The 26,349-nt window shown below is 42.5% G+C and overlaps 3 protein-coding genes across 3 annotated transcripts; 2 read left to right on the plus strand and 1 right to left on the minus strand.

Moving 5' to 3' along the window:
- The first annotated feature begins 78 nt into the window (after positions 1-78).
- lmnb2 (lamin B2) lies at positions 79-11,069 on the plus strand. The gene is made up of 12 exons (XM_062556607.1): positions 79-515; positions 1,918-2,054; positions 2,847-3,003; positions 3,342-3,467; positions 3,586-3,756; positions 3,944-4,069; positions 5,025-5,245; positions 5,595-5,823; positions 5,989-6,096; positions 7,578-7,694; positions 7,784-7,882; positions 8,756-11,069. Exons 1-12 carry the CDS (start codon positions 303-305, stop codon positions 8,795-8,797), a joined length of 1,746 nt encoding a protein of 581 aa, XP_062412591.1. The 5' UTR covers positions 79-302; the 3' UTR covers positions 8,798-11,069.
- A 669-nt stretch (positions 11,070-11,738) lies between these two features.
- ankle1 (ankyrin repeat and LEM domain containing 1) lies at positions 11,739-18,441 on the plus strand. Its single transcript, XM_062556774.1, has 9 exons — positions 11,739-12,061; positions 12,315-12,467; positions 12,742-12,847; positions 12,995-13,118; positions 13,438-15,768; positions 15,903-16,065; positions 16,298-16,460; positions 16,609-16,741; positions 16,994-18,441. Exons 1-9 carry the CDS (start codon positions 11,883-11,885, stop codon positions 17,164-17,166), a joined length of 3,525 nt encoding a protein of 1,174 aa, XP_062412758.1. The 5' UTR covers positions 11,739-11,882; the 3' UTR covers positions 17,167-18,441.
- Positions 18,442-19,730: 1,289 nt separating this feature from the next.
- LOC134102617 (protein ABHD8-like) lies at positions 19,731-25,189 on the minus strand. The gene is made up of 5 exons (XM_062556775.1): positions 25,011-25,189; positions 22,502-23,241; positions 21,482-21,652; positions 21,004-21,220; positions 19,731-20,550 (listed from the first exon to the last, which is right to left on the minus strand). The coding sequence occupies exons 2-5, from the start codon at positions 23,230-23,232 to the stop codon at positions 20,326-20,328; spliced, it is 1,344 nt and encodes a 447-aa protein (XP_062412759.1). The 5' UTR covers positions 23,233-23,241; positions 25,011-25,189; the 3' UTR covers positions 19,731-20,325.
- Positions 25,190-26,349: the final 1,160 nt, after the last annotated feature.

Here is a 26,349-nt window from a genome sequence, read left to right on the forward strand (position 1 = left end):
ATGCACTACGGTGAAGCATTTTGGCGCGGTGCGGTCGCTCCTCTATTTCGGCCATCTTGCATTTGGGGTCTTTCAAGTTAGCCTGTTAGCTGATCAGGAACGTTAAGGTAGCTAACGTTACATTCAAAAGAACAAGGCAGTGGTTTCATTCATAGACGTTGTCGTCTGACAGATGTGTAAAAACGACGTGTCGTTTTACGCGCATCACGTCTAATTTTCTGTAAATACAGCTACAGGTTTCAGGAAAGTTTGAACGACTTTGAAGCGGTCTTGAAGTTTCTTGGTGGAGAAGAAAATTTGATATGGCGACTGCAACTCCTAGCCGCGCTGAAGCTAGCCGGGGTGCCGCAACCCCGCTGTCCCCGACGCGGATTTCGCGCTTGCAAGAGAAAAAAGAGTTGTCACAATTGAATGATAGACTCGCCGTTTACATTGACCGTGTTCGGTCATTGGAATTGGAAAATGATCGTCTTATGGTGAAAGTGTCCGAGAAGGAGGAGGTTACTACACGAGAGGTACCTTCTGTTGTTTTTTTTTATTACACCATGTGTTAGCTAAGTAGCTACCGATACTTGCATCCCAACGTTAGCATAGTGCTATCTCAATAGTATTACAGCCAGTGAGTTTGACTTGTACTTAGCATAAAGGTGCTTAAGTTTAATTTAAAGCGTTAAACGCGCTAATATGTGATTGTCTACATAGTTGCTAGCAAGGTTAGTTGTCATATTGAAATTCATAGAAATGCAAGGCACGTTTCATTGTTCTTGCTTGATATGGAAGTTGCCGAACCAGCTCTCGCCCATGGTTGTGGAATAAAGCTTCTTTTCAATTAGCCAGCTAGCATATTGGTAGCTAGTTATCATTGAGTAAACCCAACAACTTAACCTGGCAACTTGCTCGCTGTAGGTGGCCAGCTGACATGAATTAAACTGTTATTTCGTTAGACCAGTAACTAATCAGAAGATGAATAATAGTCTTCTGTAGACCTACTCAACGGGAAGGTTAGTGCTATTTAAAAAATCCCGCGGGTAGGAACCAATTAGTTTGTTCTTAGTTATAAGAGTCTTGTCATAGTGTGGGCACATTGAAGATAACTATTCTAGGGAATAAAATTACCATTGCTATACCTTGTTGACTTAAACAATGCAGAATGTTGGACCCAATCTTATGTAAATTATGTTAGATTGTCCTTGGAGTTATGGGTTATTTAAGGTGTTTTCCATGGTCCGGAAAACATGTGGTGGTAATTGCATCCATGTGTGTGGTTTTAAATTCCGTAAAAAATAGTATGGAATACATTTCAACTGTGCGCATCAACTTTGACTCACAGGGTTAAAGTTGTGTTTTGTTTTTTTTTGCGTATTTACGCTTAATTGGCGTAATATGTTACGTGACTCTAGATTGGCGAACCGAGGATTTATCACAATGTAATATTTGCAAGAACGCCCAGGAAACCCACCCTCGGTTGTTTTTGATGTAGGAGGGGTGACGTTACTGTAAAGGCTTCTACTAGTCCCCCCGCTGACGGGCAATATGCCATATGGGAGTGGCCGGTGGGCAGTTCGAATTTGAATGTAGCGATAGCACGCGATTGCACGAGGATGTCGGAAATAAGTTACGGAGCTCTGTATTTGGGGTGTGGTACTATGGGGAGTGGTACTTTGGGGAATGGACTTTGTGTGTTTAATGTTGCACTATGGATTGCAGATTTGTCGAAGACTGAGACTAAACTAAACTTCATCAAAACTTTTCTCCCTGTTATGCACACAAATTGATGGCATGCTGTGGGAATAATTCCCTGTATATTTTTTTCCAAGTGTATAGGTTTGTGTTGAATGTGCAACCCGAATGAGAAAGTAAATAACCACTATGGGCGCAGGGCACTCTATTTAATGCCTGTCACTTCCCTTTTACCAGGTTACAGGGATTAAGGCTCTGTATGAGGCGGAGCTTGCGGATGCCAGGCGTGTGCTCGATGAGACTGCACGGGAGAGGGCCAGACTACAGATTGACCTCGGGAAGGCCACAGCAGAGCTTGATGAGGTCAACAGGAAGTGAGTAACGCCAGTCCCATTCAACATTCACAAGTTAAAAAGTATTATGAACCACAGAAGCATCCTGTAGATGATGACTCTTTATTTTTTAAGTACAAAGAATCGATTGTGTCCCGGAAGTAATTTTCGCATTAAAGCCTTTTTAAAGTTGTATCTATTTCTATATAAAATTGCCAAACTGTTTTAAAGAATGCATCCCTCACTACCATCTGAAACAGCTTGATCATCTTGGCTTAAAGGACCTTCCCATCTGTCTTTGCTAAATACAGGGGCTCTTGGAGGGCATTGAGGTCACCAGCTAATCAGATCTTGTCTCAGTGTAAAACGGCTAGTTAGAGGGTGATTGGCATTTTGCAATGTTATTGAATCATGTGGCTGTCCAATCACATTAAAGAATAATTTGCTTCAAAGGCTTATATATCTTTTTACAGTCGATACTATTTGTATGTCTCTTTCATGTCAATAACTGGTAAGCTAATATGAAAAATTCTATCAATTAGGAAGGAGACTGGAGCACACTGAATACACTTGCAGTCTTTAATGGTGCAAACAAAAGAACTGACGTTTCGACACTACTGTGTCTTCTTCAGAGTTCTGAAGAAGACACCGTAGTGTCGAAACGTCAGTTCTTTTGTTTGCACCATTAAAGACTGCAAGTGTATTCAGTGTGCTCCAGTCTCCTTCCTAATTGATTCTCCTGTAAGTCCTACTGAGAAGCACCTGAAACAGCAGAAGATTTTGGATTTTGGATGCGCAGAGTTCTTCATTTATACATGAAAAATTCTATTTCAGCTACAAGAAGAGGGATGGAGACCTTATTCTGGCCCAGGCCAGGATTAAGGAACTGGAGGGACAGTTCAACCAGAGTGAGGCCGCCCTCAACACTGCACTGAGTGAGAACGGTGCCCTCTCTGCAGAGCTTGCGGATTTGAAAGCACGGCTGGCCAAGGTAAACAGATCAGCTTTTTAACCGCATTTCACAGAATTTTAACTTGTGATCTCTATACAAATCCTCTGGCCTTTCTTAAATTGAGGGCCGGTCCACACAGAAACGATGAAAACAATATTTGAGGTCAAAGTGTGAAAGCTTTGATTGTATTGTTTTTGCCTTCTGTCCACACAATGGCAATGTTTTAGGCACTCTGAAACACATGTTTTTTAGCTGGGCTTTGAGTGGAAACTTAAGATACCACCCTGTCCTTGCTGTATAGTGTAAACACAGCTTTTTTGGAATGCTTACCCAGTCCCGCTCCTAACATGTCAGTGCTGCTGCACTTGTTATCACAGGCTGAGGATGCTCATTCAGTCGCTAAGAAGCAACTGGAGGGTGAGACTCTGATGCGCGTTGACCTGGAGAATCGCTGTCAGAGCCTCGCAGAGGATTTGCAGTTCAGGAAAAGCATGTTTGAGGAGGTGAGATTTGGCTGTCTAACGCAACTCTTCACCTGCAAGTCCACACCTTTTGTGCATTATTTGGTAGTGTGGTAAGCATATAGACACATGTTGCTGATGTTGCAATTGTGTTATGCAGGAGGTGCGAGAGACCAGGCGTCGTCGTGAGAAGCGCACGGTGGAAGTGGACAGCGGAGCCCAGCCAGACTACGAGTCCAAACTGGCCCACGCTCTCCAGGACCTGCGCAGGCAGCATGAGGAGCAGATGCAGATCTACAAAGAGGAACTTGAAATCACTTTCCAGTCCAAGGTACCATATTTATAATGTTCACTTCAGCTTAGTGGAGGTGCTTGTGTATCATGCATTGCAATATTCACTTTAGTATTAAATGGGCAATTAAGGCATTTCTACTAAATATATCACTTGTATTTCTCGATGTGTGTGTGTGTGCTAAAGAGAGTTGTCTTTGTACACTAATGCATTTTTTCTTTTGCAGCTGGATAATGCTAAAGTATCATCTGATATGAATGACAAGTCCCTGAGTGCAGCCAGAGAAGAGGCCCAGGAGTCTCGTATGCGGATTGAGAGCTTGTCCTACCAACTATCTGCCTTGCAGAAACAGGTACCTTTTAGTTTTTGGTTTTTTTGGTCTGTGCTAAAATCGGTATTGAAAACATATGTACATCAACAGAATTCGTTTTATCCTGCTCCTGAGGCGATTAAGATGATGACTGGGTGTAGGGCTGAATTGAATGGAAAAAGTGTTAACAAAATGGGAAATAAACCTATTGCCACCTTGCTGGGGCCTTGTTAAAGGTGCCTTAAGTGACGTTACGCAGTTTCTAAGCGAAAACATTTCTGTCACATACAGCAGACATCACTTCACCATCCTCTAGCTTCTTGCCCCTTGAATACACTGTAAAAAACACAGTTTCTGTTGGCGGCCCAGGCTCCAAACAGCTTGATCCGTGAAACGTAACAAACTGTTCCATCCAATCTCCGAGATAAACGGTCAGGGTTGCGTTTACCAAAACCACGGTTGCCAACTTTCATTTGCTCGGGAGGGTGGGATGTTAAAGGTATACTATGCAACGTTTTTCAGTTAATCAATTCGTTCCATACTGTTATATATGATTAAATGGGTCATTACCGGTCGAACGGTGTTTTTTTTGGCCGCTCTAGTGGTCTGTAGCGGTAAAACCACACTTGCAACTTCAGGAGACACCGGGCACGCACCCATGCTCTGATCCAGGAAGTGTCATGTCATGAAAAGGCACGGCAGACTGACCGATTGAGGAGTTTTGTCAAATATACACGCTAAAGCTGTAGGGGAAGCTCTGCAGAGAAATATGCAAGCATAAAACGAGCGAAAATGAAAAGTGAAAGCGAAACCGGCGAGGAAATCGCCAATCCTGCATAGTATACCTTTAACAGAAGTGACGTTACCCAATATCACTTGAGTACCTTAAACATTCTAATATCTCATTCGCTTTAAAAAAACCTCTCATGATGTTGAGGAAATAAATTCTTATATGACCGGTGTTTTGATAGTGTGATTGATGTGGTTTGTATTTCAGGCAGCAGCAGCAGAGGACCGTGTCCGTGAGCTGGAGGACCTGCTGGCTAGTGACCGAGACAAGCACCGTCGGCAGTTGGACGCCAAGGAGCGCGAGATGGCAGAGATGCGAGACTGCATGCAGCAGCAGCTCAATGAGTACCAGGAGCTGTTGGACGTCAAGCTGGCTCTGGACATGGAGATCCATGCCTACCGCAAGCTTCTGGAAGGCGAGGAGGACAGGTCAGTATTTAGACTTGCTGGATGCTAGAGCAGCTTAAAGAGTATGTATTCCACTGATATTAATTATTGGTTATTTATTACAACTCACTTGTTTGGGGCTTGAATAAATGGGCAGTGTTGGGGCTCACAGTGATCTGATCTCAATCAGGGTTGCGGGAGACAGACGTTAAATCCTGTCAATCATGGCAAGGCTTTGGGTTGTCTATGATATCCAGAGGCACATTCCTGTCCATATCACATTTGTTCATTCTTGCTGATGTGCTGTTGGCAAAAGGGAAGACATACTTTACTGTGAAATTGAAATCTTTAATCTAAAGTATGGACTCTGTGTTTGTTCACCTCCCTCCAGACTGAAGCTGTCCCCCAGTTCCAAGGTCATTGTCTCCCGTGCAACCGGCAGCAGCAGCTCCTCTCGCTCCTCACGAGTGAAGAGGAAGCGTGTGGAGCTGGAGGAGTCGGTAATGGTCAGTGCCCCCAAAATTCACATCAACCAGGAGGCAGAGGCCAGCGGCAGCATCACAATTGAGGAAATCGACATGGAGGGGAAATCAGTCACCCTCAAAAATAACTCTGATGAGGTATACACGCATGGGTTATACTCCAAATCATGCAGAACTTTCCACAGGTTGTGTGATTATCTGTCTGATTGTTTACTATTATTCTTAGTTTGTTCAATGTTTCACTGCAAGTTCTACGTCGAAAAATTACTTTTTTTTTGATAGCAGTTTATGTGTGTCTTAAAGGATCAGTCCCTTGGTAGCTGGAGGCTGAAGAGACAAATTGGTGATGAGGAGGAGATTACCTACAAGTTTAGCCCCAAGTATGTCCTCAAGGCCGGCCAAACTGTGACGGTAAGAATGCAGTTTCAACAGGACAATATGCTTTTGTATTGTTTATGAAGTTTGCAGTTTGGTGTAGTGCAGGGGTGTCAAACTCATTTTCACCGAGGGCCACATCAGCCCAATGGTTGCCCTCAAAGGGCCAGATGTAACTTCTAAGATTTGTAGCACCAGCCACAAAATCGTTAGCATCGGTAAAACTTAAAATCGAGAAGAGCAAAAGGTATCAGCATGACATGTTCTTTTTTATTATTGTTATGTTTTGTAAAAACAAAACACCACTGTCAGTTCCATACAGTTTGACTTTTCAATGAGGGTCACTGGTCAGTCAGGAAGAGATTATGCCATGGATTCTTTTTTTTTTCATATTTCTGAGTTTTTAGATTCGAGTATATTCAACTTTACTGTCATTGCACGAGTGAAATACCAGTAACGAAATGCAGTTTTACATCTAGCAAGTGATGCAAACGAGTAGGCTAACTGTCATGTCAAAAAGTGCATCCATATGAAATGCGTCACTAGCCTACACCGTTCCATACACATACAGTAGAAGCGAACGGTCTCGGTGGACTTTTTCTTTGAAGTTGAAAGGTGTTGTGTGGATTATATGTTGTTCGTTTTAAACTGAAATGAAAATGCAAAGCAACAGGGCGATTACTACAAACTTCTAGCCTCTGCTTGCCTGATATGAATGCACCTCTTCTCGGTCAGAATAGGCTTATTTTCGCTTTTGGCCAAACAATCACTTGCTCGATTAGCAAGGATTTGGAGCTGGATTTTTTGGATAATAGGACTACACACAATTATACATGCCTTTTAAACGTAGACGTAAACGTATCACGTAGTTTACAACTTACATCGATTCCCCTCTCAAAGAAGCACACGCACTTCAAACAATCATGCGTTTCACAGGCAGGCTAAACCGAGCGCGTAATTTAGGCGCTCCGTTCGCTAAAATAGTTTAGAATACTGGTCTATTTTGTTTTCACGTTGCTATCACATCTGATGTAGCCAGTTGCACTGATCATAGAGGAAGGTTGATGTTGCCTCCCTGTCAGTCTCACATGCGTGCATTGTAGGCTATTGCAGTGTATTGCCTATACGCAAAAACTGTATCGGACCTGTTAAGCTCTCGCGGGCCACATACTGTAACAGACCCTTAAAGCTCTCGCGGGCCATATGAAATGACGTGGCGGGCCGCATCTGGCCCGCGGGCCTTGAGTTTGACACCTGTGGTGTAGTGTGTTTGCTTATAAATCAGCGGTCTGATAGTACAGGCCTTTTTAGAAGAACAGTTTTGTAAGGGATGAGATGTATATGTTTGTATAAATGTAGGTAGACCTATTTATCAGACAGCATTCGTGTTGGGGAATATAAGTACAAATCACATCACACACAACACATCATAACACCTAATTTTCCTAACTGTTCTATTACTTTCCTGGGTTGACATTGAGGCATCTGACTCTTCTCTTGGTTGGTGGTGTTGGCAGGTTTGGAGCAGCGACGCAGGGGTGGCACACGGCCCGCCCAGCAACCTACTGTGGAAGAGTCAGAGTTGGGGCACCGGAGATGAAATTCTCACCACTCTAGTCAATTCAGATGAAGAGGTATGGTCACCATAATGGCTGGGAAAAAAGGTCACTGAATTGGGTCATCAGCTCTACAAGCTTAATTCTCTTGTTTTTTTTAATTCCAGGAGGTTGCTAAGAGGACGGTCACAAAAATCACAGAGGAGGTGGAGAATGGAGATGATGAAAATGGAGACTATGATGAAGAAGATGTTTTGTACCAGCAGGTAAGTTATTTTTGTTGTATTTGCTGAAAGAAGTTCTAACAGAATCAGTCCTCTGTTCTATCCTGGTGCTAACATAGTGGTTAAGGAACTGGGCTAGCATACTGTCTACTGACAGTAGAAGCAGCCTGAGAATTTGTTGGTTCAATTCTATTCAGGTTGTTGTATCCTTCTAGCCTAGAAATCTAGACGCAAAATATTTTTTGCCTAGCGGGATGGTCTAGGGTAGCACCGTTAATGCCAAGCCTGCGTTCGACACCAGGCCAGCCTGTCCAATCAGAATGTGCTATCTGTGTACAGAGTCCTTGAGCCCGCCTTAGCACGGTGACGACAGAGCTGCGAGGCACCTTCGGCTTCCGATATTGACACCAAGGGGTTTGACCATGCGTCCTCGTTCGACGAGTTGCGTGTGAGACAGTGTTGCAACAAGCATAGAGAACAACGAAAGATGGATGAGGCTAACAAAGCGAGCTCGTTTGAATCGGCTTTGGAAGAGTTAGACTTGGGCTTTTCTTTGAAGGTTGAGCAGAAAGAAGCACTCAAGTCATTCGTTTTAAAGAAGGATGTATTTGCCGTTTTGCCGACCGGCTACAATTGGTCACAAGTGCTGGCCTATTACGTGCAGAGTAGTTTGAAAGACACCCGGTTCATCCCACCCACAGGCTTCAGCTCTGTGAATGGTCCGACTCCAGACTATACATTTCTGTATAGTTTGGCTTGCCAGGCTAGTGTCCTTGTGCAAGGCACTTTACCCCAAGTATGACAATGGCCGTTGTAATATAATTGATATCTTGTAATATAACTGTCGTTTTGAATAGAAGCATCTACTAAATGAATAAATGTAAATGTACTAAACCTAATTTTTCTTTGTTTTAGGGAGATCCAAAGAGGGGGTCCAGGGAATGTGCAGTCATGTGAAGAGCATGGAGACCTCAGCCCAGTTTTTCTCTTACAATTCTTTTATTCTGTAGAGCCACTATTTTTGTATACTTCAGTCCTAGGATCTTGATTAATCCCAAATACCCATTTGACTTGATTAGTTTTTTTTTTTTTGTAAACGGACCTCATTTCCAGGTTATCTTGAACAATTGCAGCCATTATATCCAAATGAGTGAAAATGGGGATGCCTTCCATATATGTCTCAGTACTTTTTGACGCAGAAATTCATGTTTAAGAATGAATTCTAGGAATCACACTTCTCTACCGTCAAAGGGCCTTGCATTAGTGTGCATCACTGCTGAGATATTGCCTCACATCTCCAAGTCCTTAAAAGCTCAGAATTGTTTTCCCTCCCAATTTGTTGTGAATAATGGCCAGTTGATTCTCTAATGAAGAATCTTCAGTTTCAATCATTACAACAACAAAAAAATAGTAAAAAAAAAAGCTCAGAACCTCAATGAGCACCATTGTGTAACTTGCTGAAATTGTTTATTATAATCAATGGTTATGCAAATCGTGACAACATAGAGGTATTTTGTGAAGTCTTTTATATGGCTTGGAGAGGAACTCAACCTCTTTATCATGTATTGTACAGTAGAGTGTAACTGACAGCTGATGCATTGAGGCTTTTTCTTTTATATATATATAGTGGCTTTGCTGATCAGATGAACGGGGTGGAAATTTAATGAAATTGGTACTCTAAAATGGATCCATTGGTCAAACATTTCTTAAGATATTAAGATGCAAATTATTTGTATGCTATGCCCTGGAGTCTATACCATAGGTATAGCAGTTCTGTACCCTGTCTAACACAAGTTAATTGCTGGTCAATGGTAATTTAGTCTGCCGTTTCATGCTAAATTAACATTGCAGCGGTTTTGTTGCACCAAAGAAAAGTTGGTTAAGGAATCTGATTGTATTTGCAATGCTGATCTTATATGTATGTTCAGAGATATTGAGACAGCGTTGAGTATTTGCCTTATAAACGGAAATGATCATTGTCTGCAAATAGTGTAAGGGTAACAGGTGTACAGTTTCAGGGTTAACTTTGGCTTTCCTGAAAAGAAATGGCTCTGCTTCTCAAGCCAGAGGTTAGTTTCCACCCAGTTGGCATCTGATGCAGTTATATTATCAATTATAATAACTAATCATGTGTATGCTAAAATGCGAATATTGTTTCTCAGATAAGTATGCACAATCTATATCACGGTAATATTTTGAAAAAAATATTGAAATCTGCAAGCACAATGCCACTCACTCCCTATGCCTTCATTGAGCACCTGTATTTTTTGTACTTGCTTCTGATAGATCTGAGAAATGTAGTTGTTTTGAAATGATAATGGGAACGGAAATGAAAAAAGTTACACTCATTAGGAAAATTGGCTTGTAGCTATTTATACTGTGTTGCTGCTAAATTGGGTACAATATTGAAAAGAAACAAGTACAGTATAGCTGTTCAGAAGCTACGTTTGGAGTCTGTGACATTTGTTTTTGGAAACAGCTGGTGAAACTCGTATTTGATGACATGATGTATTTGCCATGTTTTCCCCCCTCAGTCATTGAGGTCTGAGAAACAAACTTTTAAACGCTTATGATTGCAGTGCTTTGCTATGTTTTCTATTTGGATATTTTAATCATTGTTTACACGTCTATCCTTTAAAAAAAAAAAAAAAGTTCTCTAATGATGGTAAAGTTACTTAAAAATAATTGAATTGTTGTAAGCGGGCAGGCCTTTTAATGCAAGGCGTATTTTGCAATTGGAATCTGTTACCAGTATGTATTTGTTCCTTCAGTGTGTCACACTTGTTGGTTGAATTGTTTCTAGAAAGTGATCCTGGACCAACTGCAGTTATGATTTAGGTATCAAGTCTACATACACTGTCCTCAGCTGTTCTTCAGGTTTTTAATAATGTGACTGACCAATGTGACTCAGAAAGCTTACAAATGAATACTTTTAATGAGGAAAAATGTTTTAAGCAGAGCATATTTTAAGAAGTATTTTCTTAACTACCCTATGTGGTGAGCCATGCACTCTTGAAGTGCAGTAATGTGATTTTGTGGCTGTGTAGTTTTGAGCCGTATTTAAATTTATACAGATTGATATATTGCGTAGATGCAAACGGGGCTTTATCATCGTAAGAGAACTTGTATGGGTAAATTTTTGGGAGGCCGCATGCCAAAAGTTTGTTTCTTGAATTGTTACTTTAATTTGAAGTTTTTGTATTTTCAATACAATAAATGTTTTCCATAATGTGGTCTTCCATGTCTTCTTAAGCATACAATCTCGTTATGTCTTTGCAAGTCTTTATGATTTGGAGTGGATGGATACACCACTAGGTCACTTTATTAGAGAGCACTTGGCTTCACTGCAAACATGGATCAGTTCAGGATTCATCCAGATCCCTTTTGTTTGACTGGAGTCTGGTTCGAAATTGTATGAAGTTTGCTGTGGCAAAAGAACGATGTTTGTACTTTGATAGAAGTCAAATACAAGAAATAACTTAATTTGAGCTTGTAAGATGGGTAAAGACCTTGGGTCCTCACAAATTGGTACTCATCTAGACTAGAGTTAAGAAGTAACCTACAATTTAACATCAATCTTGGGATATTTTAGGCCTTTTTGGGTAAACATGTTTGCACCACCAGGGCGTGTATAACTTGGGAGCATTATTTTTGTGATCAGCATTGTTTTGAACGGATTGAGCGTAAATTGTCCTTAGATATATGAGCATATATCTTCACGTAGTTGGGTCATTGTAGATTTCTAATCTCTCTATGGACTGGGTAAAAAGCAGAGCGCTAGAGGTGGACTTGGGTAAAGGATCTGAGAACTTGAAACGAGCCAATCAGTGCCTTGGGTGGGCGGGAAGTAGAATCTGCGAAACGAGGCGGATTCAAAAAACAAGGAGGGAATTTCAACCTCGATGGAGTAGCACAGTTAAAAACTCAACACCTTATTATTTAATTCAAGCTTTATGAACAGTTGCATATAGTGTGTAAATGCAGTCCCGTGTCAAGGATGGGACATGATTTCAATTACATCGTGTGTTTGTATCTTGTTTGAATGCTTGAAAACAGCGAACTAGCTGGATTGCTAAATGGTAGGCCATCGAAACAGTGCGGTCATCACTTTAGCGCGGTGCTAACTTGTTTTCTAAATAGTGGACATTTTCATCAAGCCATGCTTTCTGATACAAACCTCGTATCGCAGCTATGTAAAGCAGTGGGCAATGAAGATCCAAGGTAATACAATGTTCTGGAAACCACAGTATTGTTGTAGTCGTCTTGTAGCATTGTGATTATCCAGCCATCGATATCTCATATATCGATGGCTTTGGCTGTCTCCAAAGCAAACCCCGGCAGCAAATTGTACTAATGTTCTAATAATCTTAACTCATTGTTACATTACACGATGCACAAATCACGACATGCACCCTGTAAGTGTTTTGTTGAATGTTAGACAATGGACCTAAGTATGTGTTTACTCTCTTGACAGGTCTGTGCAGTCCTTGTTGTCCCAAGGAGCCAACCCAAACTCAATTCTTGAAAAGGGTGTCGCGGCCGTACACTTGGCTGTAGGTAAAGAGTCTGAAAAGGGAATCCGCTGCCTAAAGCTTATTCTACAACATGGGGCTGACCCAAATATCAGGTTAGTCCATGCTTTCCATCATTTCTAAAGCTATGCACTATGAAAACAGATTTTTGGATACAAGCAATGATGTATCAGTTTATTTCACTAGATATTGTTTCATGAGTTTCTTTTCTTCAGTGCTGACCACACACTTCGTAAGAATAACAGTAATAACACAGTACAAATCCATATTATATTTCTTTTAGGTCTACCCTGTTTGCTTTTACCGATTTAAGCTGATGGTTATTTTGTGCAAATAGGCTACATAAGACAATACAATGTGTTTTCACAGGTCATCTGAAGGGCTCACTCCCCTGCATGTTGCTGCTCTGTGGGGCTGTTATCAGAATCTCAAATTACTATTAAAAAATGGTGGCAATCCAAATCTTAAAGACCAGGTAAGATTTTAAAAAATGTAATCTATCTTTTCCATGAATAATTAGCAAAACCTGTGAAGGATATGTAGGACATACGGTATATGCATATATTTCTGGTATTTTAAGTGCTTGTGTAATGCACAACATGTTTGAAACCTGTATTTTTAGGATGGCAACAAAGCTGGTGAACTGGCTGAACAGCAGGACAACCGTCGATGTGCTTTGCTTCTCTCTGAACATGAGTCTCAGGCAGTTCAAGCCGAGACTGAGGAGTTTCCCAAGTTTCAATATTGTAAGATGACTCTCCTAACTATGACACATTGTTCTATGCAAAAACCAACAGACTGTTGTGATCCCATATTGCTGTAGTATTTCGATAGTCAGTTTGTGTAACAAACAATAATTCAGTTTGGCATTTACTACTGTCTCGAGAGAATTGATTGCCATCCTTGCAAAGCAGTATAGTATATAGCTTTTGAAAAAAGTTTTAAAACTGTACAAAAGGGTCAGAAAACAGCGGTGTGATCACTTTCAATATTTGTTAAAACACTAAAACCAGGCCAGATCGTTGGGTTTCACACTGTGTTTTTTTTCTATTTCTTTTTTTCTAGCTGTTTACACCGGCCAGGCTGGTAGAGACCGCTCCTACTGTTCTGCCATGGATGAGTACAGCATGGCTTCTCATGGAATGTCCATGCTGAGTGACTTGGGGGATGAGCCTTTAAGCAGCACACGTAGGTCCTCGTCCCTCAACTTCTCAGGAATCGGTAGCAGGCCCAGCTGCCGAGAGCCCAACCGCCTGGACCTCTCGGACTTCTCTGATCTTCGTGGTCCTCGAGATTCCGTTTTGGATTTTGAGCCACCAGCCGTCCTCTCCAGCACTCGAATGTCCGTTGCGGGCATCAGGGACCACTCCGTCCTGCCGGCTCTTCAGGAAGATGTAGCTTTACAATATGAGCGCCTTGGTCATAGGGGTTCTGATGGCCTGCCTCTGCCACGTCAGTCCGCGGTGTATTCCCGCCGCGCCAGCCGCAAAAGCGTCAGCTTCAGAGACGTGGACGAGTACTTTCCTGTTTTCGACGCCGAATCTCCAAGGCGACACCCTGCACAGGAGAGTTCCGAGTCTTGTGATTCTACTGTTGACCTCACCAGCTACTCTGAATTCTTTCACACGGAGCGAATGGCTACGGTGTTACATCATCAGGGCATTGATGTCACGTCCCCTGATCATGTTTTTGTGTTTTCCCGTGATGACGGCAACACAGAGGAGGACTTTGAAAAGACCGTCCTGGGATGCTGGCCAACGGAACAGGACAATCAAGACGAAGTGTTCATCCACAATGTCAGTGACCCAAAGAATCAAGTCCAACCCTCATCTAGTTCAGGGAGCAGCGGCAGTGGGAATAGTCAGTACAGTAGCTGTGACAGTGAAGAATACAAAAGTGCTATTGGGGTCTCGCTATTCAAGAAGGATGAATCACCGGTGGAGGATGTCCATGGAGGCACTGACGAAGATCGACCCGGTCCAGTATGTGCTGTTGCAGAGCTACAGCCTAAGAGGGAGTCTTCGCATAATGGTGCAGATTGTTGTCAACCAGAGAGACACAGTAATGGACACAAAAGGGCGGAGGTCCTACAGACAGAAAGAGACTCTAGACAGGATAGACACGGTGCCTGTGAGTTTACATGGGAGAGGTCAACCCCGGTGGCAGAGGTTACAGAAATGATGAGTAATCTCACATGTGAGAGGAGACCGTCAAGATGTGAGGTGTTTTCACCAGAAGGAAAAGAGCCTAAAAGGGAGGATTGTGATGCTGTCATAAGTCCTTTTGTTACTGGCAGGACACGCTCGCGGCTGAGCCGCTGTTCGCAGCGAGTCAGCCAGAGTTCCTCCTCGCTGTCATCCTCTTGTCTCTTTGAAGTGACCTTGCCAACGCCGACGCGCACGCGACGTCCTACAAGATCACAGGACAGTCCTGCAGACCCGAGGTACACAGCAGGTGCCGTTTATCATGACTCGCCCTACTCAGGGGGCCGGTACGGTGAGCCCTCGAACTCCGTCTATTCCCAGAGTCAAGTAGAGACATTGAGGGCCGATCCGTGCCCTGCTTCATACGATGGACTTAGCCAAGCAGATACAGTCATTCTCTCAGACAGTATGGCTGATACTTTTATTCTTGAAAAGCAAACTTGTGAGAAGTTTACAGGCCCGTTTGGAGTCCTCAAGGGCAATACACTGGCAGCTGGTCTTGGAAAGGAGAAAGGATCCAGTGGTGATGAGTTTATCACTGATGATCTCTCCAGCTCCAGTGACAAAGGGTGTGATTGGAAGCCTGGAGGAAGCACTCAGCAGGGTAGCAGAGAGAGAGTGGAGGACTCTTGGATCACAGATTTGGAGTCTCAGACGTCCTCTCTGTCCAGCCTTGACACGCCACAGAAAAACCCCCCTGACACACCAGGCACCGGATGCACCCCTCGGTACAGCATGAGCCGGTTGTCTGGTCACTGCAGGCCCCAGTCACTGGCCAACCTGTCTTATACCCCAGGAGGGCGTCCACATCTAACTGATGTGGACGAGCCTGTGGAGTACCTCTACACGGACACAGAGAGGGGCCACGAGCTGATCGAGACCCACGTGCCGCCCATGGCAAACACCTCCATCAGCTCCAACCTCAGTAGCACTACCAGTGATGAGACGGTGCTCTACGACTGGCGCTCCGTCAAGACGAGCCCGAGTAAAGGGAAGGAGAATGTTAAACCTGCTGCTGATGTGCCCAGTGAGTTAAAAGGTTTGACTGACAAGGAGCTCAGAAAGAGGCTGGTCGAGCTGGGAGAAGCCCCTGGTCCCATAACTAGCCGGACGCGACCGGTATACATGGAGAGGCTTTGCCGCCTTCAGCAAGAAACCATCAGTCAACCACAGTCCGTTCAGTGCAACCCTGGTAAGTGTATCCATTTGAATTGTCTTCATTACAATCTTAAAATGAGTATTCACAGCAAATATTTTTAAAGCTTTGTAAATTGCTACATTTTATGTGGGGTTCAACAATCTTTTTCTTTTTCTGCCCTAATACAGACCATAGTCCTGAGCTCAGAAGGGCTTTGCACACATTTATTTTCCCTGACTCCAAAGACGATGAATATGTCCTTTGTCAGCAATTTGACCAACCTGACCAGAACAAGAAGTGGCGAGAAGGTGTCATTAAGTCCAGCTTCAATTATTTGCTCCTTGATCCCAGGTAAGTCCTATTTTAGTATTCTACCACTGGAATGCTATGGAATGTGGAATACACGTTTACCAAAAACAATATTAAACATTCTAAAACCGATAGTTCTCGTCCTTGATTATGATTGGCTGAATCATGTTCGATGCTGTTGTTAAATCCCATCACAAAGCTGTTCTAAAATCAGTGGAACCTACGGCCTCTCTGGGCTTGTTGATTAATTTTCTTATCCATGTGTTCTCCTCAGGGTAACAAATAACTTACCCTTCCGAAGTCAAGCGATGACCCCTAAGGAATGTTTCCACACCTTTGTCAGTGCCATCTTCTATGTTGGCAAGGGCAAGCGGTCTCGCCCATACAGTCATATGTATGAAGCTTTGGAGTACTACAGAGGAGATAAGACTTCTAAGGTGGGCTTCCCTTTTTAAAAACAAAATAAAACGTGTGTGTGTTATAACCATGTATATATCTTTTTCTTTTTATTGTAACAATTTACTTGAAAGATGAACAACTGTTGAATTTCATGTCTTAAGATCAGTTTGTCCTCCTGTGCTTCAGAAACTCTGCTCGAAGGTTAAGCACATTCTGGACGTGTGGAATGCTGAACATGGTGTGATATCTCTCCACTGCTTCCAGAATGTTATCCCTGTGGAAGCGTTTACCCGGGAGGCATGCATGGTGGATGCAATTGGTGGGTAAACAGTATCACTAGCAATTTGTTGGTTTATTCAAAACTCTGCATATGTTGATCCATTTTAATATTCCCTGCACCCTACTTCAACAATTGTTATGCAAGTGTGCTGTTATGAATCAACAACTTTTTGTTCATTATGGTCAGTCAGCTGTCACCTCTTACTGATTGTTATACCAACCAATAGTTCAGATAGTAACAGTCTTGTGCTAGCTCATTCATAATGTCCTTCCACATTCATGTGTAAATCAGGTGTGAAGATGTTGACCAATCAGAAGCGCGGAGACTATTACGGGGTCGTGTCCACCTGGACAGCGAAGCGTAAACGGGAGCTGGGAGTGCACCTGCTGTACCGGGCCATGCAGATCTTCCTGGCCGAAGGGGAGCGTCAGCTGAGACCAGCAGACATCAGGGCGGGCCACTGAACATCCTGAAGAGGCAGCAGTGGTGGACACATCATCATGCTAATGGAATATAGGGCTGCATGACCTGCATTACTGAACACTAAGCGTCAGATGCATTTTTAAGAAGCATTTTTAATTAAGAAAACAATAGCAGTTATGTGAAAAACAAGGTTGACCACCAGGCACAGCTGATGGCAACACTGGACACGTCAAACCCATAGGAGACAAACTGTGTTCGTAACTACGAACTACGAAACAAAATGGTACCGTCCTGTGTAAAGTCTGCTGTTTGTGGAGAGCAATATATTGATCACGCCAACAGTCATCTCATAAGTTCATCCAGACTCCTGATCGGGGAGCATCTCGAGGTCTGAGCACAAGGTGTCACTAGCGCTTAGAAGATTAGACTGAAGCTCATTTTGGACTAATGAAGGAGAAGTTTGATTTCATGTCAAAGTTCAAGGACATTGCTCTGCTGGCCCAGGGCTGTACTAGAATGCATTATTCATCAGCGCAAGTCAGACCAGAAACATGTGAAAACTACTGTTCAACTTGTGAGAACTGCATGAGATCAATAAACCAAACATGTTCACGTGAATGTAAATATCAAACCAATCTAGTTTCATTAGCAGTATAGCAGTATTAGCAATATATGTATACACATAGGGAATACTTTGTCTTATCATTAGAATGCATTCTTGTCAGGTAATCAGGTTGTTACACAATGCCAAACATGCACCTATTTAGAACACATGGTTTAGTGTTAGCAAAGCTCATTGTTGTATTAGGTTATGTCGAATATATCAAAAAAATAAATTAATGATGTTGAGCTTTATTTGATGTTAGTTGCTATGGGATGTTATGAGGTAGTTCACAAAACTTTTTTATTGACACATGCATTTCATTCACACTTGCACTAGGGAGATTCTTTCAGGAATGGGTGAGGTTTTTGGTCAAAACGATTTTTTTTTTTTTTAAATGGATAGGTCTTGATTAAGCTATACAATATAACTGTCCGTAGTATAACACAACATACACTTATATGCCTATGTATTAGTAGCTTTGTGATCTTTGTGATGATTTTATGTAAATTACCTAATATAGTTTTATGTATGATGTAAAAGAAATCTTAGTTCTTTTTTAAATTTCATTTTCTTTAATGTCTGGAAAAATAAAAACAACCAGTAATATTTTAGGCATTCCTGAAATGGTTTCACAGCTTTGTATTTGTTTAATCAGTGACTAACCACACAGTAGTTTCAAACAGACAACACTGCTCCCAATCATTGAGTAAAATAACAAGTTGTGTAGAGGTAGACCTGGTGAAATGTGTATTCCTCACCAGTTACAACCCTGTAGTATCAGCACCCTCTGATAATACAGAAGTTACTCTAGACAGTTACAACTGGATGCCTTGTACCCTGGAACAGTTTGTAGACGTACAGTATTACATTTACTGATTTCAGGGTTCTGCGTGAAAGCATTTCTTAATCTGGAAGTCTAAATGACTGTTAGTGTTCAACAATATAAAATAGCAGCAAAAAGTCACAGTGTTCAAAAACAGCATAGAGAGATTTGTTTTTTTAAAACCTTGTCTAACAATCCAAAGAACAGAAAACCAAAGTGTTAATGTTGCATAGTTTGCCCAGTTCACGGGTATTTCCCTGGAAAATAAATACTGCCAGCAGTGTGTTCCCTGTCTTGATAAACTCTTGGAAAACAACATATTTAATTCTATAATACATCGAGATGAGATGATGATTCATAGTGTGTCCCGTGTATTCCCTGTTCAAGAAGCTCATTTATTCGTCCATCAATAATAACCCAATGTCAGCATAATGTTCTTTTAAAAAATTAAAAGAGTAAGGCATCTGGACACTGGTCCTTTGAATACAATGCATGTTTTTGATTCTGCATTTTTACTGATATTAACAACATAGACATGTTTGATCATTCCTTTATAATTTCTAAGGGATCAGACATGATATTTCCATTTGACCCATAAAACCACAATAACACAATAATGAAACCTGTGTTGACGGCAGTAGTCACTGTCTGTGTCCACTCTCTTGTCAATCTCTAACATTCTCAACTCTTTCTGAGTAAACCCTAACCCTTTCTATAATATCAAAATCAGAGAATAAAGGAATTAATATCCAGCAAATATGTTATCTATAAATCAGAAGCCCTTACCTGAAGAGCATGAAAGAATGATAACCTGATAACTTTCTCACAGTAGTTGTTAACAGTAGTGAGCAACGTCCTACGTCCATACATTTTTCTGCTTATCCTTCACACAAATGACCATCGTTTGCCTGATTTACCATACACCCAGTGGCAGCTGTAGCTTGTGTGGTGACACACAGACACCCCTCCCAAACACACACAATTGTACGCAGACTGGTTTTATATTATCATAAATGATTTTGCACAAAACGGAAAAAAACCTATATGTTTGTGAAACTATATATTCACGGTATAATGAATGAATTTTGGTCAATTTGGTAGCATTTGGTTCTGTCTAAACTTAAAGAGATGGGCTATTTGATTGATTCAGGTAAAGCAACCTTCATTCCGTTTGAATACCTCTCAGTGGGAGACCCTCCCAGGCCTGCTTAGCTCATAAACTAGAATCTGTGTGCCTAAACAATAACATGATGTCTTTAACACGACATGCAAATGAATAATAGGAAACCAACTGTGCCAACTGATCCTCTATTCCATACCCCCAGCAGGCATCCCGTGTTGCACCCTGTAGAATGCCCCCTTTGGCAGCTGCCCGAGTCACCCACACCTAGATCCACCACTGCATACACTGTACCAGCTCTTGTGGTGTTCGAGTCATGTCTGTAAACTGTATCTGTGCCAGTGCTGTGCTTAATACAGTATTGACCGGCCCTCTTAGACCTGCCATCATCCTTCTTCTCTACCAAACAGCTTGAGAAAACAACCGTCAGAAAGGAGTGCTGGGCCATCGCAGTCTTCCCTGTGTCTCTGTCGTGAGTGCCTCCCTGCTTTGTTTGCTTCAGTGCAAAAGACGAGGATGGGTGCTATTTTGGTTTGGCCCACTCTTCCGTTAAGCTCTTCTGGAAGGAACGTCCTCCCTTTGTGAGGACACCTGGCACAGCCATCAAGCAAGCCACTGAATCTCTTCCTTACAAAAAAAGCGCCTCTAGACTGTTATTTGTTCTTGATTTTGGACTTGGTCTCTGACGATGGCTTAGTGTCCCCGTTGCTTACAGAGGCGTTGTCGGGCGCGGGCTTTGGTTCTGGTTTGGGTTTTCTCGGGGCGTCGGGCTGCCAGAGGAAGAACTCATGCAGGAGGGTGTTGACGGTGTCAGGGCACTCCATCATCACCATGTGACTGCCCTCGTTGATGATTTTGAGGAAGGCCAGGAGGAGAATCTGCGACGAGACAGACAGACAGGGTGAGTCAGAGTGGCCTCGCACAAAGGATGAAAATAAAAACACATTGTCTACTTCCCTGAAAACTTTTTGCCGGCATTCATGCAATGACAATTCAAAGATGACATTTCACTTGTTGTAGTGTATACGTGGTGATGAACCCTCATGACACGGTTGACTATACCTTGAGAGTCAGTGGTCCTAATGGAACTCATATGTATAGACTGAAGTGCTCACCCAAGAGGGCCCTCTCATGGGGTGCCTCTCATTCGTCTTTTATACATCCTCCCTTCCTTCCTCGGTCCTTTATCTCACTGCTCTAGATAAAAAATGATGGAGCGGCAACAATGGGATAGTCTATCCAGTGCTATACTTATAGATGGGGACGAGTCTAGAGGATCGAGGATCGAGGAGAGGGATGTTGAGAGAGGCCCAGGGTATCTGATGACATACCTCTGCCATTCGCTGATCTTCCTCCACTGGCACAAACTTGTCGTACATGCCGTGCACCAGCAGGGTGGGAACCGTGATTTCTGCGTGGTACACCTCGTCTCCCTCTGGCCAGTACTGCCCGCTCATCATGGCCCGCAGCACAAAGGAGGACACGTTGAAGGCGTTGCTCTCTTTCAAGAGCTGTTTCTCTTTTGCTCCTTGGTGAGCAAATCCAGCTCTAGGAGAGGACAAAATGGTCATTAAGTCTTAAAATCTGTCCATTTATTTCTATATAAAAAAAACATTATTGCTGTATAACATTTACATACCCCCTAATAATCAAAAAAACATATATGGCCATAACATGAACAAACACAGGTGTTTTAATACAGAATTACATTGTAACGACTGAAGCTTGGTCAGTTACAAGCTAGCACGCTTGGTAACAATGTGTATGAATGCAAAGAGCATTGAGTTGATGTGTGAAAGGTGTCCTTACTTGAGGAAGCTCCAGGACAGGCATGGTGACATACAGTGCAGCACACAGGCCGGAAGATTGAAGACGGAACAGATGCTCGGCTCCAGAGCCGTGGGCCCACCCCCGTTAATCATCACCATCTTGTGGACCTCGTCAGGATACTCGTGGGCCAGGAAAGTGCAGAAAGAGACGCTGTGGGAGGAAGGTAAGGTTGTTTGCTCTTTTGTTTACGACAACACAGCTTCTTTCACATCAGTGTTTAAGCGCATACATATATGAGCGTTTACATAACACACTCAGAATAGACCGGCTTTCTTTTAAACAACTTTACTCTTAGATACACAACATGATAAACAGACTAAAATCTGTGACCACAAAGATAATAGTAAACCAACAATACATTGCTGTATTGTAATCCATCTGCATTACAATACATTGGTTTACTACACTATGCATTATTTTGATGCACTGGTATAATCTTACAGTGCTGTGCTACTTTCTCTTAGCATGTTGTATGTGTTGTATTATGATACGCTGTGGGACAGAAAACAATACATCAATGTCATACACGTGGCCACATTTAGGTCCTGACTCTCACATGGGATCCTTCACATACTGTCCTTTCTTGAAAAGATAGTGAATTTGTGGTATGTGTCCCTGTGAGGCATTACAAGTCTTCAGTGTCAGGAAGAGACAGCTGTTTGGAAATCTAGAGATATGAAGCCTACTTCCTGAGTCCAACGTAATAACTGAAAATATGTCACAGCAGACGGAATTACTTTTGTTTCAATGGTAAAGGGACGTTTTTGCTTTTATTGGCTCACACTTCTTGAATTCTTCATTCTTATGTTTTTAATTAATACACACAGGGTGTGAACATTTCATAGTTGATCTACAGTTTTGTGCTCTAGCCTGTAAACTGTTTACAGAACAGTTAACAGGATTGTGTGTAATTGGAAAGTTGGGAGCTATTGGCCTCACGTTAGTATTGTCACCTCACCAAGTACCACAGAGTTATCCAGTGCCCATCAGTACACTCACCCATAAGAATGCCCAACAAGAATATTGCGCTTTCGGGCATATCGCTTAAATATTGCCCTCACGTCCTCTGCCAGAGCATAGAATGTGTAGGCAGCCGAGACCTGAGGAACAGAGCTGGCACCGTGTCCTGCCATGTCCGGTGCCACCACTTCGTAACCCAGGTGGGAGAAGAATTCTAGCTGACTGCCCCAGATGTCCAGTGAGCCGCCCACTCCGTGGATGAAGAAGAGCGCCACGTCGGAGTGTGTGCCCTTGCAGCAGGTGATCTTCCTCTCGCAGTCGATCACCACGGTGCGTTTGGGCTTACGCCGCTTGCGCTGCACTGCCTGGGGCTGCTGCACCACCGGACCATCCGGGCTGCCCTTGGACTCGTGGGGAGCTGTGCTGTTACAGTCCGACAGCTCCACCTCCACCGTGCTGTTGGGCTCTGGGTCCCCGTTCTGACAGTTCAGGGGCTCTGAGCGCGCGGCATCGCTGAGGTTCTCGATGTACAGTTGCCCGTTGCGGAAGACGGAGATCTTGCGCTTGCAGGGGATGGTGCCCGCTTGCCCGGGGTGGTCATCCACCGCCTGCCGGTCGGGGATGATGTGCCGCACCCGGATCACCCTGCCAGGCTTCACCTCCACAAACTCGAACCCATCAGCAGGCTCGGAGGTTTCTATGGGAACTACAACATTGGCTGACCTTCCTGTTAGGCAATAGATGATCCTTTCCATGACACCAGCCAACATGGTGCGGCCCTACAGTAAACACAAACAAGGCAGTAGGGCAATTAGTACCCTTCTTTCAAAACAATCACTGTTTATTTCCATGACAGAAATACCTGAGGATCAGTAGAGTTTAGAGACATTTGAAGAAGTTTGTTCTATGTACAGAAGTCAAACCTCTTTCAATATGGCTTGCTGGATACGAATAGAAGACCTCAACACAAGGCAGAGCTATTCCTGTATGTAATGTTCACAAGTTCCCTCCTCTTTCTCTTTCCATACGATAAATGAAATGGGGAAAACAGTAGTGTTCATCTTTGTCCCGCCAATGTAGTTTACTCAGTGACCAACATTATATAACATCATTTATAGCAGGCTAAGTTAAGTAATCCAAGACTATAGTGTCAAAGTGTGTCACCTGGCCATACTCCAAATGATGTGTTCAACAAGAGCTGATTGGGAAGCTCAGCTTGATTCTGACAAAACAAGCAACATGATGATTGCATGTTTGCAAGAAAAACTGTTTGCCTTGCTACTTGTGCCCACGGGCGCTGCACAATGGTGATGACACTGAAAACTCAGATGACCAACACCCCTCTCTCAAACACAAAGTGCACTAAGAGACAATCAAGGACAAAGTGGTGAGTTTAGATCTGCACTATGAGGGTTTTGGTCTAGCGAGCTAGATACATACACCTACACATTAAACCTTGCAAATGCCACCCAGAACCTGATTGGCTCTGCTGTAAACTTGCTAACATGGTAACTGGAGTATTTTGGCAATAGTTTCAGCAATGTCAGCCTGAGAGAGGTTTTGGTTAATTTTTGCAGTATGCTCAAACCCAGAACTGTATAATGCATATTCTGGATGGCTATTAGGAAGACATATGTTTTTATGCCCTATACGTGATCATACATTTGACAAACACAATACCAAAACTAGTATACCTCAGTAGTGGCAAGTGCTTTAATAGACACATACTGTATGCTTGACACACTGAATGTCTATGGCCTGATAATGTAACATTGATGTTACAATGCATCAAGTACAGTTAGGCTACTCAATTTTCCACTCTGAATTGTTGCCACCACCCCAAACACACACACTGAAATTCTTTTGGAGAACTGTCCTCAAAGTGGTGGTGATTTGTTTTGACATTTTGACTGTATTTTAGTGTCCTCCTCAGTGAGCTCTTTGGAATAAATTAACATTTATTAACATTGACTATGTGCTTCATAACTGTAGGCCTGCTAGGTCAAAACATGACCCCAACCTTACTGTCAGGCCTTTACATAACATGGGGTTCTTGCTGATATTACATGATGACTATAGTCTACCTTACTTCGCCTGTTATCAATAGATGGATTCATTTAAAAAGTAAACTGCCTTGTTATTACACGCTCAAAGATGCTAATAAATCCTCAGCAGCTCCCTTGTGCAAGACATGGTCTTTATTTGGCCATGTAGCCTATAAATGGGTTAAGAGCACTGCTAGTACAATCTTAGTGATCCAATGTTAGCTCCGTAGTAGGCTACTGTTTACCAGTGGACGAGGGACCGACATAACCTACAGTTGACATGAACACTAAACAATGAGAGTAATTGCCAGAATGTTTCAGGCTTTGTTCTGCGGGCAACATTTGGTGGTCACAGGTCACTTGACACTATTTGAAAATACATTAAACTTGTCGATCAGTTCCTTTAGCCTAATACTGTGACACAATTGATACCACAATAACTTTACCGTTAAAGAGTTATTTCACTGACAGTGACAAACGCTTTATAATTAATAAAATCTTACCTGGGAACGATGATTCCAATTGCCTACATCTGAACGTCTGATATTGCAGGCTTATACCATTCCCTTGCCCTGTAAATCAAGCGTTGTGGAAAAAGACGAGATGTAATCTGCAGTCAATCCAATAATCTGATTTAATTGGAATCTGTTGCACTGGCCCCGGCAGATGAGACGAGCGTTTACAATGACACTTTGTAGGCCTATCTGGTCAAATGTGACACCCCATAGACAATATTGGCCTTACTGTTAAACTTTGTAACATACTTAATTTGTTACTGTAATGGTATAACTTTGCTATTCTTCTAAACACACGACCGAAGCATCAATAATACCCTCCTTCTTGTAGCATCAATGTACCTGCCCCCTACTGTTTGACTGACAGGCTAAATGGCCTGTTGTGATCACAGACGTGACATCAACCAACCAATAGGCCTACTGTACTTCTTTGTAGTTTTCGAAAGTTGTGCCAGCCTGTCCCATGGGAATGCTGGACAAACCCTTTCGACGTTTTGATTGAAACAGTGAACATCTGAGGTGGGAATGAAGTAGGCCTATAAATACCCTAGAAGACTTCGCATTCAGGAGTCTTTACTTGAATGGGCCAGGTTATCTGACAACTTTTTACTTCCCCTCTTAAATATCTGCTCGTTCCACTGCTTACAGTAGTAAAAGTAGGCCTAGGTTAGAGTAGGAGAGGAGACAGCACCTCGCCTGTTCTGCCAGCAAGCTAGGCTTACCTTAAATAACAACAACTGCAACAAATTTGCCAGGTATTTTAGGCAAGGCAAAGTCAGTTTATTTAGCCCATTTCATGCACAGGGGTAATTCAATGTGCTTTATAACAAAAACAGAGTAATAGTACATAAAATGGCAATAGTTAGATTTTTTTAAAAAGTATATAGGATCATCAAAATAAATAAAAATATACATATAATGATTAAAAAACAAACAAAGATTTTAGGGGCAGTGAATGGTTGTTAAATGGAACTATGGTCCTAAAACAGCTAGGATGGCCTCTTACTGTTCTGGGTAGTCAGGTAACCTATACGCACTACATATCTGAATCAGGTTACACTGTACTCAAATAGAGAAATGAAATATGTTCTTATACCAGTCTTTTTGTTTTGTTTGTTACTCAAGTAGGCTTGAGTACGTCTTTTGCATTTCACATATCAGGTTATTGTTTGCTAAACCAACATGAAAAAGTAGGCCTAGGGCTAGGCCTAAATATACCCTGACACCATGAGCCTGATTATTTCAGTAGCCTTAGTTAGACCGGATATAAGCAAATATACAATGTATAATGTAAACCTGTATAATTATTCAGAATTTCAGTGACATT

This window comes from Sardina pilchardus, chromosome 15 (genome assembly GCF_963854185.1).
Source record: "Sardina pilchardus chromosome 15, fSarPil1.1, whole genome shotgun sequence".
NCBI lineage: Eukaryota > Metazoa > Chordata > Actinopteri > Clupeiformes > Clupeidae > Sardina > Sardina pilchardus.